The 19,748-nt window shown below is 38.2% G+C and overlaps 2 protein-coding genes across 7 annotated transcripts in view; one reads left to right on the top strand and one right to left on the bottom strand.

Annotated features, from left to right (window-relative positions):
• RPGRIP1L (RPGRIP1 like) overlaps positions 1 to 12,876 on the bottom strand; it is a 104,697-nt gene extending 91,821 nt beyond the window's left edge. For 4 of the 6 annotated variants that reach the window (XM_050774884.1, XM_050774885.1, XM_050774882.1 and 1 more), the window contains exons 1-4: positions 12,745 to 12,812; positions 9,593 to 9,684; positions 7,614 to 7,758; positions 3,507 to 3,805 (exon numbers count right to left, since the gene is read on the bottom strand). In XM_050774884.1, the coding sequence (XP_050630841.1) occupies positions 3,507 to 3,805; positions 7,614 to 7,758; positions 9,593 to 9,677 (529 nt within the window). In that variant the 5' untranslated portion in view covers positions 9,678 to 9,684; positions 12,745 to 12,812. Of the gene's footprint in view, positions 1 to 3,506; positions 3,806 to 7,613; positions 7,759 to 9,592; positions 9,685 to 12,511 lie in introns of all 6 variants that reach the window. The other 2 variants (XM_050774881.1, XM_050774880.1) reach the window with 2 other exon arrangements.
• Positions 1 to 19,748, top strand: part of FTO (FTO alpha-ketoglutarate dependent dioxygenase) — a 674,514-nt gene that overhangs the window by 249,548 nt on the left and 405,218 nt on the right. The window contains exon 2 of the mRNA XM_050774894.1: positions 13,099 to 13,172. Coding sequence (XP_050630851.1) covers positions 13,128 to 13,172 — 45 coding nt within the window. The 5' untranslated portion in view covers positions 13,099 to 13,127. The remainder of the gene's footprint in view (positions 1 to 13,098; positions 13,173 to 19,748) is intronic.

Genomic DNA, 19,748 nt, shown 5'->3' with positions numbered 1-19,748 from the left:
TTATGTACAATTTTACAGAGACAGTCCCATTGTTAAAAATAAGATATATTCTTAAATGTGAGTTATTTTACATTTATAGAATAAATACTAGAGTTTAAGGTAGATAAAGCATCACAGATGATTAAGATTTTTAAATGGAGAACAAAAAAACAAATTTATTCTCTTTAGAAAAGTTAACTTTCTAAAAGTGAGATTTAATTGGTCTGCATATTCTCAGTAAAGAGAAAATTTAAAAAAAGGAGAATTTTAACAAGAATAATGGAACTATTACTTGCTCTTTCCAAAGCAGTCAATACCTATTGCTGTAATCCTGAAAAACAGAAAAGGCTCTCCCTAAAACATTAAAATAGTTTACTGTGTTAGAATTTGCCAATTATATTATTTTGGCAGTAATGCTAATACTTACGCTTTTCCTACATACATCATGAAAAAATTCAACATTACTAGTGGAAATAAAAAATACTCAAAACATATCTTAAAACTTACAGTCTCATGTTGATTTGCCAATGGTCATATATCTATCTATCTATCTATATAACCTTTTAAAGATTGATACATAATATTTGTACATATTGGTGGGGTACGTGTGGTATTTTGATGCATGTATACAATGTGTAACGATCAAATCAGGGTATTTAGGATATCTATCACCTTGATCACTTATCATTTGTGTTGGGAATATTTCAAATCTCTTCTGGTTATTTTTGAAATATTCAGTATGCTGTTGTTGCCTATAGACACTCTACTGTGCTATAAAACACTAGAACTTTTAATCTATCTAACTGTATCTATGTGCCCATTAATCAACCTCTTTTCATCCTCCCCAGTGCCCCATACTCTTCCCAGCCTCTAGTAACTATCATTCTACTCTCCACCAATGGTTACATTTTAAAACTTTTGCTTTACAAAGATCTCTGTTCCATTGGTTCCTCACAATAAAATTGTTGCTATATTACATTGATCACACATTTAGCCAGTGCTTTCCATCCTTTATCCTGACAAGGCACAAACAGAAAACAGTAGTATTTGTACAGCAGCTTGATGGTAAAGGCTGCTTGTGGCCAGAGAGGGGTTTTAGGGTTCTTAGCCAGCCATCTCAGGCTGAGGTATTTTCTTGACAAGTCTGGCCTGTCTCAGCCTCAAAGGTGGTCCTGAAGAGCCTGTTAAGATGTCAGTTTTGGTAATGATGCTTCAGGTTTACTCATAAAGACTGATTAAGAAAGTATTCATCACTACTTAATGTTTTGTGTCACTTCCATGTCCTGAACTCTATCCTGAACAGTGAGAAAGGTCTGAATCACCAACAGAGTACAAATGTAAGCAGAAATTTAAACTATGTAGTCATGTTTTTAAGAGTCTGCTGATCTGTGGCTCTTAATTTCGCTATAGGGAGGAACTTCCAGCAAACTCTCCTGTCTGAACAGCAATTTATAGCACTAGATTAGCTTGCCATTTTAATTAACATTGACAATATTACGATTTTATCAAAGAGAAAGTCAAAACTTATATTTCTCTTCCTAAAGACACTTAAAAGCATGAATAATACAGAAACTTTGTGTTTTTTGTGTTAAGTGAACTAATAAAACTTCAGTTTAGATTTAATGTAAAATCTGGGCATTAGACTTATTTATTTATTTATTTTTGAGACCGAGTCTCCTCTGTCACCCAAGCTGGAGTGCAATGGCGCAATCTCGGCTCACTGCAACCTCTGCCTCCCGGGTTCAAGCGATTCTCCTGACCCAGCTTCCTGAGTAGCTGGGATTACAGGCGCATGCTACCAAGCCCAGATAATTTTTTTAATTTTTAGTAGAGACGGGGTTTCACTGTGTTGGCCAGGATGGTCTCGATCTCCCGACCTTGTGATCCGCCCGCCTTGACCTCCCAAAGTGCTGGGATTATAGGCGTGAGTCACTGCACCTGGCCTAGACTTACTTATTTTTAGAGACAGTGTCTCACTATATTACCCAGGCTGGACTCAAACTCCTGGGCTCAAGTAATCCTCCCACCTCAGCTTCTCGAGGACTTTAGGTGTACGCCATTGTGCCTAGTGTGAACATTATTTTTATTTAGTATAAAAGGTCTTGCAGACTTTAGAGATCATCTTGCCCAGTTCCAGTTCCAGATGGCAAAACTAAGGTTCAGAGAGGATAGGTCACTTTAAAGGTAAAATATATTATTGTGGGAGCTACCATCTCCTGATCTCTTATCCAAGCTGTATTATTATCACTCCATTTTATACATGGGGAAAATGAGGCTGAGGTCAGTATTATCTTCCATGTAAAAAAGTTAAGCAGTGGCAGAATGTACTTTCTGATTTATAATTCATTATGCTTACTTTAGTTGTATTCAGAGTCTATTGCCAATCTCACATAGCTAGGAGTAGCCAAGCCCTTTCATCCTGCAGCTGCCTCCTGCCTGTGTGGAGGCCTTATTGACTTCAAAGGAACTCTATCTAGGGAAAAGATAGTGTTAACATTTTGGCTTGGAGAGCAAACTACAACAAATTTTTCTCCCTTTCTGTTCATGGTTTTTTTTGTTTTGTTTTGTTTTAATTCTTCAAAGAATTTAAACTAAAGTTTTACATGCTACTTTATATCCCTAAAAATGTTTGGTCTTTATGTAAAGTATATTGCAAACAAAAACCAATTAGAACTAAAACCTAATTTCCTCTCCTAGTAGTTGAAATTTTAAAAATGTTACTTAAGATATTTATTGAATTGTGGTTCCATTATAATAAAGTTTCTCTGTGGGTGAAGAGAACTGAAAATTTTTATTAGAAATATTTATGTTCTATATTGAGTCTTGTCTACACAATTGAATTACTTTGCAACTTGGGTACATTTTAGGTTATTAATTTTTAAAGTGAATAAAGTGATTGGCCTATGATCATTTTTAGAGATGGACGAGACCTTTATCGTCACTTGTTTCAAGGCTTTTACTTTACATGTAAAGAAAACTCAGGGTCACAGTGATTAGGAGGCTTGTCTAAGGTCACCAGCTAGTAAGTGGAGAAATAAGGACGTAACTTTTTAAACCCCTAGTTACATGCACATGCCACTGTCATGCTACTGCCATCCAATGAGAAAGATTTCAATACTTTTGCAAATTTTCGAAATGATCTTTGGATGAAGAACTTAAATGTGATCATTCAATACAGTAAATGTGGTCATATGTAAGCAAACTAGTTGGTTTCTCTACCTGCCTGAGTACAGTGTATTTAACCAACCCAAACTCAATTCAACTCATTTTACTTAGTTTCATACATGTCTCTTACGTTAAGGTTATGCAGAATGTTTTTACTAAATAAATTTGAGACTGATACAGTGATCCTTAAATAATCTTCTTTGACAATATTATTTTATCAAAGAGAAAGTCAAAAATTATTTTTCTCTTCCTAAAGATGCTTAAAAGCATGAATAACACAGAAGTAAAACTTTGTGTTTTTTTTTTGTTGTTAAACAATCCAATAAGACTTCAGTTTAGATTTAATGTAAGCTTTGTTTTACCTTTCCTGGGGCATTCCTGTAAGCCTGCATTTTCATTTGCTTTTCTACGTCCAGTGTTAATACGAGATTGTACATTATTGTATGGAGTTTGCCTGTAACCCTGGGTTTGAAGTTGCTGTTTGGCTGAAATCAGTCTGTTTTTGAGGGCTTCATTTTGTCTTTCAAGCTCATGAACTTTCTCTTGCAGCTGCTCAATCATTTCTTCCATTTCCACATCTCGTCCGAGCCGCTTGGGGCCGCCACCAACCCGCTCATATCTTTTCTTGTCATTAACTAGCCGTATTAACTTGGTGGCCATTCTGGGGAAATAATAAAAAGATGAAAAGGAATGTGAGAAGTCAGCATAAAATGCATTCTGTTGAAAGGAACATAATCACTGTGAAGACTTCAGTGCAGAACCTGAATAATAAATTTCAGGTTTTGATGTAACTATTACTGCCTGTGAAGAATCCTTTGATGATAATTGAAACCACTGGGCAACAATCTGCTTTATAGCACTGACAAATAACAGTTTCCTAAGGCTTATCATTTAAGGTTAGTAAAGAGAGGACACATATTTACTCCATATGTTCCTGAAATGCAATTTTTAACGCATGACCTTATATAGGAATGCTGTATGCAGTTGAGTGTAGTTACAGATTGTGGATGTGGTGGGTTATATCTGCAATCCACAGTAAGTTAAAACTTTTGAAAAGTGTATTAAGACTGTGCAGCATTTAGGTAATATATTGTTTTCAGTTTCTCCAGGATTAAGACACACTATAAATACAAAAATGTTAGAATGCATAAATGCACACATATAAAGCCCAATGAAAAATCCAAAGGAAACCAAAATGCACCAATAAATGTTGCTTAGTGCTCAAGAAACACTTGTGTTTAATGGTAAAAAATAATTAGATGCAAAAGCATCATTTTAATGCTATCTTTAAATTTGGACATAAATTGTGCTTTTGACATATCAGGAGTTTATACCCTTGATTCTCTTAAGTTTTGATAAAAACTGGTTAGAAAGAACAAAAGACAGAAAGGGCACATGGGGGTGATGTAATATACACGTACGGAAAACATGCCTGACAGTGAATGGAAAAATCTTGGCAGGACAAGAAAGAAAAGGTGGCTTTGATGAGAGACACAAGTTCAAGACTTTACAAAATTGGTCGCACATCTTCAATAGCTGATTCTAGTTTATAGTGAATCTATTTTTATAAAGACCCAGACAGGAGATTGAAAATAAAACACACTTCATTTTTCTTTAAATGGGTTTTGCTTTATTTTAGCATGGTTATGGACAGAAGCTTTTACTTAAGGGAACAAAAGTGAAATAAAAAAATCCTTAATAGCTTTGGGATGTCACAGAACAACCTTTTTTCTGCCCTAAGCGGAGTCCGCTGTAAATGCGGTAGTAATACATGTCTATCTACACTTCTGGCTACTCGGCCTACAGCATGTGGCATCAGGGAGAGCTATGCATAACATAATCAGTTAAGATTGTTTTCTCCTTCCCTGGAGGCACATCCATTAAGCATGCTTTATAAAGGATATAGGATAATAAAAACCAAGATCCAAGAGTACCACAAACACTCTAGTAAAATAATCAATGGATTAGTTCCTTTTCCACCTAATTCTGAGAATGATATATCACTGGGAAATTTGGCCAGGTATCACAGTCCAAGAGGGCCACACACCCTACCTAGTCCTTTAATGAGTTTAGGGTCCTAAGCCCCACCCAATGGCCTGTGCATAAAAGTAAGGTTGTCATACAATTGAGATGTCAACCTAAATATCTGAATTTTCTGTTACAGACAGACTTTCACACAGAGATATAGATTACATTCAAAAGAAAGACACAGATTTAATGTAAAAAGGCAGTTAACAACCAGAGAAAAATAAACGACCCTAATTTTTAAGGCAGGAAAAGCACATCAATAGGGGATCTTTAAATTCTTCAAATGATGCTCAAATAAACTTTGTCAAGAAACATGATTTCATGTGTTTGTCTCGTAATAGCCATACATTCCATTTGTTGGATTTGATTATTTTATCATATTAATGAATCATACGTGATCTGGCAAAGTCTGAGTGCTTATTTAAAAAGGTAGTTTTGGCTAGACGCGGTGGCTCACGGCTGTAATCCCAACACTTTGGGAGGCCAAGGTGGGCGGATCACCTGAGGTCAGGAGTTCATTTGAGACCAGCCTGGCCAACATGGTGAAACCCTGTCTCTACTAAAACATAAAAATTAGCTGGGTGTGGTGCCAGGCACCTGTGATCCCAGCTACTTGGGAGGCTGAGGCAGGAGAATCGCTTGAACATGGCAGGCAGAGGTTGCAGTGAGCTGAGATCGTGCCACTGCACTCCAGCCTGGGCAACAGAGTGAGACTTCCTTTCAAAAAATAAAAAATAAAAATAAAAAAATAAAAAATAAAAAGGTAGTTTATAAAATCTACATTTATAGAAAATAATAATATTTACTTTTTTTTTTTTGAGACAAAGTTTCGCTCTTATTGCCCAAGCTGGAGTCCAATGGCATGATCTCGGTTCTCTGCAACCTCCGCCTCCCGGGTTCAAGTGATTCTCCTGCTTCAGCCTCTGACTAGTTAGGATTACAGGCTTGCGCCACCACGCCCAGCTAATTTTTGGTATTTTTAGTAGAAATGGGGTTTCACCATGTTAGCCAGGCTGGTCTCGAACTCCTGATCTCAAGTGATCCGCCCATCTCAGCCTCCCAAAGTGCTGGGATTACAGGCGTGAGCCACTGCGCCCGGCCTATTTACTTCTTAAGGATAAATTTAAAGACAGTTCTACCCATGTATCTAGGTCACAGTCAGTGGTGTGAGATTGAGAGGAATTTAGAGCTTTTGGGTCATACTGTTCATTGGATCATTACTCTCATAGCTAAGTAAAATAAACTTCCAGGAGGTTAAATGGCTTGAACATACCATAGGCTAGTGGCAGAGAGATAACAGAATGCATACATACAACTTGATTCCTAGATCAGTCCTTTTCCCATTAAACTACATGGCTCATTATTAGGTTGTTTTTTATTTTCTGGCTATGACAAATTACTAATGAGGTCAAATATGTGAATTCAATTCTTTTACTGACCAATTAGGTTTACAAAGAAAAAAAATTGTTAGGTGGTCATAACCAACTACATGCCTCTTTCTGACTGGCTGATGTGTGTGGGATAATGGTCAGAAAAGGAATCAGGCAAGTAAGTCACAAATCTTGAAAACAGCCCTCATCATGACTAAAACCCAACTCAAAGTAAAAGGCTTGCACATAGCAGGTCAGTGGGTTGTTAAAGTCCACAGAGTAGAAACTGAACTGGAACCACCTCCTCAGGATGAAATCTAAGCAGAAAAACCCTATTTTCATTCTTCAATGGCTGTCTCACCTTTTCTTTGAACCTAGAACATAAATATGAATACAGACCTGCTCATGATTACACATCTGAACACACTTTGTTTTTAATGCCGTCCCTTCAGAAGATAGGCACAGCATTTCTGAATAAAAAAGAATGAAAGAGTGTCTACTCTTAAGAAATCATTTTTGCCAAGATTTTTTGCACATAAATCAAAAGTGACAATACTGTTTCTTCAGAAACAGTAGAGACTCTTTGAAATCAATATAGAATCTAGTATAACCCAAGCAAAGTTAAATACGTTCCAGAGACTGAAGTCATGTTTTCATTAGTAAACCCCAAATCTTAAGAGAACGTGCATTCTAACAAGTTAGAATAGTTAGTTACTTTTTAAAACTTTCATTTTAAAATCAAGACATTTAAAACACAGATGCTTTGGCCATTTGCTTATTAAACTATAAATATTAAACCAAAAGTTATTTATAGATATGATATACTCCTGGCACTCTTAGCTATTAGCTTTTCTCTTTTAAACAGCAAATTCAGACATAATAAACACTCATTATCTTTTTGGTTTATTATTCTAGTTTGCAAGATTTTCCATTTTTAAAAATTGTACTTATTTACATCCTGCCTTGTTCCAAAAAAGATTCAAGGTGGGGTTTTCAATTAAGTTTATAAAATACCATACCCTTCAAATTTTACTGAGTCAAGAAAAAAAGCTAAAAGCTTTTTATCATAACCTTTTAATTTTATCCTCTTGCTTGCGGGCATGCTGTTTAAGTAAAATGTTCTCATCATGCAAACGCAAAAATCTGTCTTCCAGTTCCTCACGACTGACACGTGACACTGCCTGGCGAGACTTCATTGTCCGTGTTGTTGAAGCTTCTGCAAAAATGCCAAGATAATTAATTGTGAGGTTACTTAAAATAGTCTCTAAAAACTCTTGATATTAATATCACCTCTGATGCACTAATCTTAGATTTTTTCCTTTGGGACCTACAGTTAAGATTGCTTTAGAAAATGCTGTAGTATTGTTTACATCAATTATTTAAGGTAAGAGTAAAAATCTTTGCTATTAATACTTTACATACAGTACTAGGAATTTGAACAACAATAGTATCCATTCAAAAATGTATTCAAGTAGCCATTCTTTAAGAATATAAGACGGAATTCTGATTCAATAAAGACTTTTGAATTTACATGCTGAATGTTGTGACAACTAAGAGAGTATCTGAAAGTTATTTTTTTACAAAGGCAAGAGTAAGAGTAATTTGGTAAACATATTATGACTAAGATATTTTTCTGCACTATGGGTGTTTTAGAAAACAAACTATAAAAGTTGTAAGATCAAATCAAAAAACCCCTAAATTTAAAAATTATTATTTAAAAGCTTCACAAATAATTTCTCTATATACTACCTTATATAAATTTTAAGAATGTTTATACTCTTTAGCATGCATATATGGTATCTTTTTACAGACGCTTAAATTTGGTATTTTCCATAACATTGTGAAGTAGGTCGATTTCCAACAATTCTCCAAGAGAAACAAAGAACAAACTGATAGAGACTAAGGTCCTGTGATAGGTTACTGAGGACAAGAATTGAACTCACAGAGTATCAAAACCCAATAAACTGCTTTGCACACTTAAAATTTATTTGTATTTTAATACCTGGTGCTCCCTGAAAGATCTGCAAAGCAAAGCTTACACATACTTTTTACTTTTAACAATAAAATATGTGTAGCCAAAAATTAGCTGGGCGTGGTGGCGCATGCCTGTAAACCCAGCTACACAGCGGGCTGAGGCAGGAGAATCGCTTAAACCTGGGAGGCGGAGGTTGCAATGAGTGGAGATCCTGCCACTGCACTCCAGCTTGGGTGACAGAGTGAGACTTCATCTCAAAAAAAAAAAAAAAAATTCTGTGTAGCCAAATTTTATCTTTTTCAATAAACAATACATTGACCACTTTTCTGGTTTTCACAGTGGCCATTTACACTGCTCTGATTAAAAAGTGTACGTAGATTCCTAAATGGAATGTATCTTAAATCCCTAGCCTTCTCAGGCTAGAGGGGGATTTCACATTTTCTATGAGCTGTTGATAATTGATACATGCATGACAGCATAGCTGACACAATGAACAAACAAAGATAAACACAGCTCTCTGTTCTAAATTGTTCTTTAATGTGGTGCTTTTCTTTCTCAATTTGAAAGTGCTTTTTAGCTCTACAGCAACTACTAAGTGATAAAAGGATAAAGAAAACCTTTAATCCATATTAATTTGATAAAAAAGTCACTATCATGTGAGATATTCTACTTCAAAGGCAAAACACTTAAAATATGGCCTTTCCTCCCATATAAAATTTAAACACAAAGAAATGTTTTAATACTGAATATAATTTAAACCAGGCAATTCGGTTTGGAGGCTTGATACTCTCTATGTAGTTTCTACTGATGTAAGGAATTTTAAAAAGATGATTTATGTTAATTTTTTATCAGAACAGAGGGGGGATTGTACATTTTCTATGAGCTGTTGATAATTGACGCATGTAGTAAAATACCATATGTGTTCTAAACTCTCCATCTTTTTGTTTAGTACAATCAAGGACTATATAGTTACTTAAATGGTTTGGGTTGTATGAGTATCAGAAATACTTTAAATTAAAAGTAAAGAAGTCAGTGATCAAAGTTCATAACTGTAATAAATAACAGCTGGCCATACCTTGTAACCCTCCCATTCCAAAGAGGTTTAGACCTGTATCTTTCACAGGCAAGTCTCCTGCAGTCTCATCAGTTGGACCAGACATGGCCTAGCTGTGGAAAAAAGAAAATTCAAATAAACTCTTTCCAAGTTATTACATTAACTATGCAATGGAATGAATCAAATAAAATGAAAAAGGGACTAGAACTTTAATGGGCATCTTATTGTCCATATGTGCTGCTTGGAGAAGATGAAAGCTTCTACTCTAAAAGTACTACTACATTCAATCATGGAGACAGTGTTCCTTTCAACAGTATATTTCCTACAGTTTGCTTAGGAAATGAGGTAAGATTATCATTTAAGAAATACCTCTTCTCCATCCCTTTCCTCTCCCCAGTCTCCAAAAGAGAGCAGGTATCTTGGAAAAAACTCAGGTCAGGAACTTGATTCAAATGGTTGCTCTATCATTAACGAACTAGTCAAGCCACCTAAACTCTCTGAGTTTCAGTCTCTCAGCTTTAAAAAGGAGAAAATAATACCTATCTCACAGTTATTCTAAGGGTAAATGGGATGAGTAAAGTAAAAGCACTGATCACATGTGCCTGGGATGTCAATATTACTCAAATATTAATTGTCTGCTTGATGCACAAATGAGTGGGCAGTTCCAAGTTTTGTGAAAGAGGTTTCGTTGCATAAATTTACCAACTGGTTTAGGTTTTTTTGTGTGTGTGTGTCTTGCCTTTGTTGCCATGAGGCTTAGGTTCCGCCCAGAGTTCAACTACTTCAACATATAGGCTGTCTAGCTAATTCTGGTATTTTTATAGTTTCTATTCTTTACAGAAATGCACACAGTAGCTTTATTTTGAATGTGGATATGAGTGGTCCACACAGTATCTAGTATGCAAAAATAAAGGATTTTATATTTTCATTTCAATCTACCTAGTAAGCTAAATGCAAACTGTGAATGAAGATACTCTAAAGGGCAGAGTTCTTAAGCTCTAGGATATTGGTTCTAGAATGTAAAGACCAAGAGAGTAGCAAGTTTCATTGTCTTGTTCACCTCTGTACTCTTTGATGCTAGCATAAAGCTTAGTGCATTCTGAGAGCAGGCATTCATTAAATAGTTGTTGAGTGAGTGAATGGAGTCCGTGGGGTTTCAGGGTCTGTGAACCCAGAGATGGTTTACCAAATTTTGTATGTATACGTATATATATAATATATTTTAAGGAGGGTTCATAACTTTTATTATAACTCACAAATGGTGGAGAACCATTGCATTTTGCTGTTACAGAAACAGCTAACAGACAAATCCTTGGAAGATCATCTACTTCTTTTGGAAGTACTGCTATAGAAAAGGTCAATTTTTAGGATCCTGTTGACACACAGGCCCATGTACGAAAATGATTAGTTTTCCATGACAGAATTAAGGTCACTTTAAAAATAATGAGAATGATGATAATGATGATGATGATGTTGATGGTGTTAACATTCATTGAATGCTTATTATGTGCCAGGTACTGTTCTAAGTGCTCTGTTATAGGAATTAATGAAGTGTCTCGCCATATCCTTGTGAGGTTGTTACTCAAATGATTACCGCTTTACAAATGAGGAAGCTGAGACACAGATTAGTTAACTAAAGTAGTAGTTGGAAGTATTAATAGTTGTGTCTGGTGATATTTTTGGTTGTCACAAAAAGGAAGGGGGATGCTACTGGTATCTAGTGAGTAGAGGCCAGGGATGATGTTAAATATCTTACAGTGCTTAGGAGACATAATAATGAATTATCCAGCCCAAAATGTTAATAATAGTGTGTAAGCTGAGTAATCCTGCACAACGCTGCAATGCCTCTCCAACACCATCTCATGTTATCCTTCTTTGCTCAGTATGCTTCACCTACATTATTCTTTACTTTCCTCGAACCCCCCACACCCTTGTGTACTCAAGGCCTTTGTATTAGCTGGCTCCTCAGTCTTTGGAGTTCAGCTCACTTCCTCAGACAGGCTTTCCCTGACCATCCTATGTTAGAGTAATCTTCCTTACATTTCTTCACTGTTTATTTCTTTTCTTTTCTTCCTTTTTTTGAGACACGGTTTTGCTCTGTTGTCTGGGCTGGCCTGGCATTCATGGGTTCAAGTGATCCTCCCACCTCACCCTCCCAAGTAGCTGGAGCTACAGGTGCGTGCCACCACGCCTGGCTTGTTTCTCTTATAGCAACAGTCTCTATCTGAAATTATCAAATAAATTATTGTTTGTCTCCATGAAAAAGGGATAAACATCTTGAGACGGGTATTAGTCTTGTTCACAGCTGTTCAGGAACAGTGCCTGGTACAGGGTAGGAACCAACATTAATATATATTGAATGATTGGCTGGGCGCGGTGGCTCACACCTGTAATCCCAGCACTTTGCGAGGCCGAGACGGGTGGATGACTTAAGCTCAGGAGTTCGAGACCAGCCTGGCCAACATGGTGAAACTCCGTCTGTACTAAAAATACAAAAATTAGCTGGGTGTGGTGGCGCACGCCTGTAATCCCAGCTACTCGGGAGGCTGAGGCAGGAGAATCGCTTGAACCCGGGAGGAGGAGGTTGCAGTAAGCTGAGGTCTTACCACTCCACTCCAGCCTGGGCGACAGAGCAAGAACCTGTCACACACACACACACACACAAAAGAATAAAGAAAAAATATTTATTTGAATGAATAAATGAATACCAGGCACTGAGATTAAAATGGCAAGCAAAATCCCCACCTTTATGAAGCTAGCAAGTTATGGAGGTAATCAGATGATAAACAAATAATATATAATTAAGCAAACAATAGAACACTCAGGAGTTTTAGGGTCAACCAACCAATTCCTAATCCAGGGAAAATGAGCAAACTGTGTTAGGGACCTACAACTTGCAGGATCTGGATAGAGACGGCAATTAGCAGCATCAACTCTCACCTTCATGGCTGGGATACATTTCAGGTTGGTCCTGGATGTGAGGATAAAGGGCGGGCTGTGATTCAGGCCTGAGGATGTGGAGGTGTCTCGGGCTGGGCTGCTTTCACGCGAGCAGAACTCCAGGGCCTTTTCCAGACCGCAGAGCGGACCCTAGGACCCTGGCCCGCGCTGCAGTGGGGAGGGTCCGCAACCTCCACCCACCCCCATGCTCTCGCATCCTCCCGAGTACTCACCGCTCCACTGGCCCTGCAGCTAGCTACCGTTGCTATAGCGCCGACAGCGTGGCGGGCGGCTGGCCGAGAGGAGCACGGGAGAAACATGGTAGGCACCCGTTGCCTCCTGGGAAATGTAGTTCTCCTTGGACTCCAGCCTGTTTGCTCGCGGTGTAGAGGACTACGCTCTTCCAGCAGTCGGACCTGGGAAATTCTCCTGTTCTAAATCCCGAGGCACTCGCGGGCGTCGCCGCGGTGCATTCTGGGAGTTGTAGTTTTCTCCACTCTGAGGGAGAATGGCCCCGGACGGGAGCAGGACGCTGAGAGAACTACATGCAGGAGGCGGGGTCCAGGGCGAGGGGATCTACGCAGCTTGCGGTGGCGAAGGCGGCTTTAGTGGCAGCATGAAGCGCACCCCGACCGCCGAGGAACGAGAGCGCGAAGCTAAGGTATGTGGGGCTCCCGGGGCTTGGGGATCTTCGTGCGCTGTGAGCTAGTATTAGGGAACCGGAAGGGCTTGGTTTGATGGCGAGCGGATGCACAGTGTTAGGCTAAGGGATGACAGGGCCTTGTCAGCAAGGGACCTGGAGACATTGGAGGGGGTGTTACAAATTCTTCTTCAGGATGCAGGCCAAGTCTTGTTGGATCGGCTCAGAAATGAGAAGCAGGATACCCATTTCCTTGTCCTTCCTCTGCACCTATTCCTTGGTTAAATTTGTAGCCATCTCTGTGCCTCAGTTTACCGGATTCTCAGGTGACTGTGATCATACCAGCTGTGCTTTCTCATAATGGTCTCTGAGGACTGAGATCGTCTTAGATGAAATATCTGTGCGGTCAGCTGTGTTTCTTTGGAACAATTGTCTCAGTGACCGGCTGATAACAGTTTGTGTCTTTCAGCGCGCTGTGGATATGAATCTTCAACTACATTGCTCCTCTCTACCTTTGGTGTTCAGTTTCCGGTAGTTGCCATTCCATGGGATGACCATAATAATGGCAACAGCGATTTTAAAAAGCATTTACTGTGGGTCAGGCACTGAGTTAGGTGCATAATATTTAAATTTTTTCATATCATTGTCACAGCAGATTACAAGATAGGTATTATACAGATGGAGTATAAACAACAGCCCTGCTTCACAGATGAAGAACTGAGACTCAGAAGCATTGAGTGTTTTCCTTTCTCTCATTCTCAAAGTCAGATCCTGTTGATTTGTGTACGTGTATTGGGAATCCGTCCACTTTTTTCTCCCACCTCCACTACCTTGGACCAAGCTACCATTATCTTTTTAATGGACTGTTGGAATAGCCTCTTGATTGGCCTATACTCACTCTACACCCTAACTTAACTCTTCTTCCACCTTCTCTCCCTTCCCCCAACTACCATTCTCTTCTGCACACCATAGAGTAAGATCTTCATGAAATGCAAATCTAATTATGTCCCTTTCCTTTCTCCTTACTCTGCCAACCACCTGTTTAAAAATATTCCATGGCTTTCTGTTGCTCTTAGGATAAAGACAAAACTTCACATTGCCTGCAAGATCCTGCGTGGTGTGGACCCTACCTGCTTTCACAACCCCATTGGACATGACACTCTGCTGTCTGCCTCCCAGTCACTTTGGCCTCTTAAAAGTCACTCTTCCCTGTACTTCATCTGGCTTCAGGGCCTTTGCACACGTTATTTGCTGCCTACTATATGTTAGGCAAATATTGGCAGTGAATATCAGTGTTAAATAACATAGACACAGTTCTTGCTTTCGTAGAATTTCATCTTACAAGTGAGTCTGTTTTAGGGCAGTGCACCTAAGGATTTAAAATTTAAAATCTGCTCTATATTGACTTGAGTTATCGCAGTATTTCATAAGGGACTGGAAGTTTTCATGCTTGAGTCTGCAAATGATGTGGATAATATACTAAAGATAAGCACAAAGAGGGTGACTCTTCTGCTTTAGTCTACACAGTACAAAGAAACAAATGTTGCCTCATGGTGTTGTGCACGATGTCTTTCTCATCTTTCAGGTTTATTTTTCAAGTAATTCATTTATTCTGTGAAGATTTATTGAGCACCTATTATTTGCCATACGTTGGGAGTATAATTTTGGCTAAAATAGAATCCCTGCATGAAAGGAGCTCTTACTCTATTGAAACCATAACTGTTGCCTGTGAGGTAGTTATTAGTGTCATCTATATTTTAGAGATGTAGAAATTGAGACTTGTAGGTAAATCGTGACTTGATCAAGGCCACTTGGTTGCTAAGTGGAACTAGCGCTCTGAGCCAGGTCTTCTGACTCCAAATTCAAGGCTTTTTCCATTTTCTGCTTGTGAAACATGTTGAATTAGTAGAGCAAGTTGTCTTCCTTTTTTCTTTAACAAATTTGCTCTTCATTTAAAATTTGTTTGCTTAATATTATTGGTTAGAACAAAGTATAAGTAGTTGTTTTAAATCTTAAATGTAAAATGTCCAATGGCTCATGAATTATTTTCTCTTTTTCTAATCAATTTTATTGAGGTATAATTTACATACAGTCATTTGCAACCATTTCTGTGTACAATTTGATGCCTTTTGACAAATGTATATACCTGCAAAACCACGACAATGGGAATAGCGAACATTTCTCTCCTTCTCAGTTCCCTCCCTCCACCTCGGCCCCCAAGCAACCACTGATACGTTTTTTGTCTCTGTAGATGCATCTGTATTTTCTAGATTTCATATAAGTGGAAGCATACAGTGTATAATTTTGGGTCTTTTTTTTCATTCAGCGTAATGATTTTTTTTTTTTTAATAGAGATGGTGTCTTGCTATGTTGCCCAAGCTGGTCTGGAACTGCTGGGCTGAAGCCATCCTCCTGCCTCTGCTACCCAAAGTGTTGGGATTATAGGCGTGAGCCACTGTGCCTGGTCAGCATAATGATTCTGAGATTAATCCATGGTGTTGTATGTATCAATAGTTTGTTCCTTTTTGTTGCAGATTAGTGGCCCACTGTATGGAGATACCACATGTTGTTCATTCATTCACTTGTTGCTGGACCTTAGGATTGTTTCTGGTTTTGGACCCTTATGAAAAAAGCTGCTTTGACCATTCATGTATGAGTCTTTCCATTTTCATTTCTGTCAAAAAAAGCTGCTATGACCATTCATGTAAGAGTCTTTCAGTTTGCATTTCTGTCGGGTAATGCCCAGGAGTAGAATTGCTTAGTTATAGGGGAGTTCTTTGTTTAACCTTATGAAGAAATTGTCAGTTTTCCAAAGTGATTTGGCCATTTGTTTTAGTTTCCTATGGCTGCTGCAACAAGTTACCACAAACTTGGTGGCTTAAAACAACAGAAATTTATTCTCTTTCAGTCCTGGAGATGAGGCATTGAAATCAAGGTGTCAACAGGGCCATACTCCCTTTGAAGGACTCTAGGGGAAACTCCTTCCTTGCCTCTTCCAGCTTCTAGTGGTCCCTGGTGTTCCTTGGCTTGTGGTAGCATCACTTCATAACTTCTCCGCTTCCATCTTCACATGGCCTTCTTCTCTCTGTTTCTGTGTCTCAAATCTCTCTCTCCTTTCTCTTAAAAGGATGCCAGTTATTGGATTAGGACCCATCCTAAATCCAGGATGATCTTGAGGTCCTTAAGAGCCTCAACTTAATTACATTTGCAAGGACACTTTTTCCAAATAAGGTTACATTCACACTTGCTGGGTTTCTGGATTTGGACATACCTTTTTGGGGGATAATATTCAAATGCACTGCACCCTTTTACATTCTTACCAACTGTTGGTGGGAACGTAAAATGAGAGTTCTACTTGTTTCATATCCTTGCAATGCTTGTCAGTCTTTTACATTTTAACCATTCTAGTAGGTGTGCAGTGATAGTAGGTGTGCAGTGATATTTGTGATTTTAATTTGCATTTCAGTGATGTCTAATGATGTTGCATATCTCTCTTTTTGTAAATCTTTATTGAGGTATAATTTACATACCGTAAAATTCACCTGTTTTCAGTGTAGGACTTAATGGTTGGTAGCATATTTGCAGAGTTGTGTAACTATCACCACAGTCTTATTTTAGAACAGTTCCCTTCCAGAAGAAACTGTATTCATTTGCAGTTATTTCCCAATTCTGCTTCATCCCTAGGGAACCATGAATCTACTCTGTTCTTTAGATTTGCCTTTTCTGGACATTTTTGTAAAGATGGACTCATACAATATGTGGTCTTTTATCTTCGGCTTCTTTCACCCAGGATGTTTTTGAGGTTCATCCATGTTACAGCATGTATTGGTACTTTGTTCCTTTTTATTACACAATAGATAGAATTCCAGTGTCAGGCCTAGTGCAATGGCTCATGCCTGTAATCCCAGCACTTTGGGAGGCCAAGGCAGGTGGATCACCTGAAGTCAGGATAACTTAGATCAAGACCAGCTTGGCCAACATGGTGAAACCCTGTCTATACTAAAAATACAAAAATTAGCCAGGAGTGGTGGCACATGCCTGTAATTCTAGCTACTTAGGAGGCTGAGGCATGAGAGTCACCTAACCTGGCAGGCAGAGGTTGCAGAGAGCCCAGATTGTGCCACTGCATTCCAGCCTGGGTGACAGAGTGAGACTGTCTCAAAAAAAAAAAAAAAAAAAGAATTCCAGTGTCAGGATATACCATGTTTTGTTTATCTCTTCACCAGTTGATGGATATTTGATTTGTTTCTACATTTTGACCATTATGAAAAATGCTACTGTGAACATTTGCACCCTAGTTTTTGTGTGGATGTGTTTTCATTCCTCCTGGGTAGATACCTAGGAGTGGAATTACTGGTCATATGGTAAATCTATGTTTAAAATTTTAAGAAACTGACAAACTGTTTACTTGTGTGGTTACACCATTTTACATTCCCCACTAGCCATTTTGAGGGTTACAATTTTGCCACATCCTTGTCAACACTTGTTATTGTCTGTCTTTTCTATTGTAGCCATCATAGTGGGTGTGAAGTGGTATCTCATTGTGGTTTGATTTGCATTTCTCTGATGGGTGATAATGTTATGCATCTTTGTATGTGCTTATTGGACATGTATGTATCTTCTTTTATGAAGTATCTGTTCAAAATCTTTGCCCATTTTTTTGTTGGATTGTTTGTGTTCCTATTATTAAGTTTTATGAGTTCTTTATATTTTCTAGATATAAATCCTTTGTTTACTATGTGTGTTGCAAACGTTATCTTCCATTCATCTAGGTTACTTAATAGTTTTTAAGAAAGGTCCAATTTATCAATGTTCATTTTGATGATTCATGATTTTTGTGTCATGTCTATGCAATCTTTATCCCAAAGTCACAAAGATTTCTTGTTTGCTTTTCAAATTAAACTTTGTCATCTCCATAATGGGTACTTAGTTTTTATTTTTCTTTTCTCTTTGAAATAACTTAGACCGTAGTTTCTTCCTTGCGATTGCTTATGCTATAGACTTTTATGCTGTTTCCAAGTCTGGAGGGTGAATAAGAAGGTTACACCAAATAGCTTCCTATGATTAACATTTATCTAACTTGTGTTCAGCGTATGAGAGTACTATATGGTATTCATGCATTTTTAAAATGAACTTTTCTTATAAGGCATATAGTAGAATAGTCCAGATTAGGATTTGATGGTTTGAGTTAGAACCATGGCGTCTACTATTTCCTTACTGTTGGGATAGGGGATTCATACCCTGTACCTCAGTTTCTGCAGTCATAAATGAGGTTAAGAATAGCTGCTTCTGTGGGTTGGTGTGAGGACCCAGTGTGATTAGGTCTAGCTGCTATCCCAGGAATAGAGTAGCATGCCCTTGCTTGAGTTTGGTGGTTTCAGGGTTCCTCTGCTGGGGTGGGGCTGGCCCTATGCATTTTTTCTCAGATGTTATAATTTATTATTTTGAATGATTTAAAACTTATTGAAGAGCGAGAGTAGAATCTAGAGCTCTCATAGACCTGTTGTCCATATTCACAGGTTAATATCTTGCTGTGTTCACTTGATTGCTCTCTCTCTCTTGCCATATATATCCATATGAACAATTATTTTTTTAATGAACCATTACAGAGTAAGTTGGAGACATCAGTCCTCTTTACCTCTAAATAGTTCAGCATATATGTCCTAAGAACATGGACATTCTCTTACATACAAATATAAACACAGTCAGTTGTTAATTTCAGAAAAAGTTAATGTTGATATAATGCCATTATTTCATCCAAAGTCCATATTCAAATTTTGCTAATTGTCCTAATAATGAATTTTATAACATTTTTTCCTGGTCCAGTTTCCATCTGGATCGCATGTTACCTTTCATTGTCAGGTCCCTCTGGTCCCTTCTCCTTTAATCTGGTGTCCTTTCATGTCCTTTAAATTGGTTCCTCATCCTTTTTCTTTCAAGACATTGACATTTGTGATGTGTGCAGGCTATTTTTTATTTATTTATTTAGTAGAATGGCCCTGTATTCTTATTTGTCTTATGTTTCCTTATGATTGGAATCAGATTTGGCTTTTTTTTTTTTTTTTTTTTTTTTTTGAGATGGAGTCTCACTCTGTCGCCCAGGCTGGAGTGCAGTGGCGCGATCTCAGCTCGCTGCAACCTCCGCCTCCCGGGTTCAAGGGATTCTTCTGCCTCAGCCTCTCGAGTAGCTGGGACTACAGACACATGCCACCACACCCAGCTAATTTTTGGGTTTTTAGTAGAGACGGGGTTTCACCATGTTGGCCAGGCTAGTCTCGAACTTCTGACGTAGTAATCCACCCACCTCAGCCTGCCAAAGTGTTGGGATTACAGGTGTGAGCCACCGTGCCTGGCCCAGATTTTACATTTTTGCATGTATATTTTTGAGGAAAGATGGAACCTCTAGAGGTCACATATTTACAATCCACATATGCATCCTGGCCGTAGGTAAGTTTCGGCCCAAACAAACTGAAAGTTGTTTCAGAATTATTTTCTAATATTTAAAAATTGAGAGATTTTGCATAAACATCTGGGTGTCTGACTCTCTTGAAAAACTAGAGTATCTGGTAACACTGGGCATGCATTTTCCTAACTAGA

Source organism: Macaca thibetana, chromosome 20 (genome assembly GCF_024542745.1).
Source record: "Macaca thibetana thibetana isolate TM-01 chromosome 20, ASM2454274v1, whole genome shotgun sequence".
Lineage (NCBI taxonomy): Eukaryota > Metazoa > Chordata > Mammalia > Primates > Cercopithecidae > Macaca > Macaca thibetana.
This window is presented reverse-complemented; position numbering and strand designations above follow the sequence as displayed.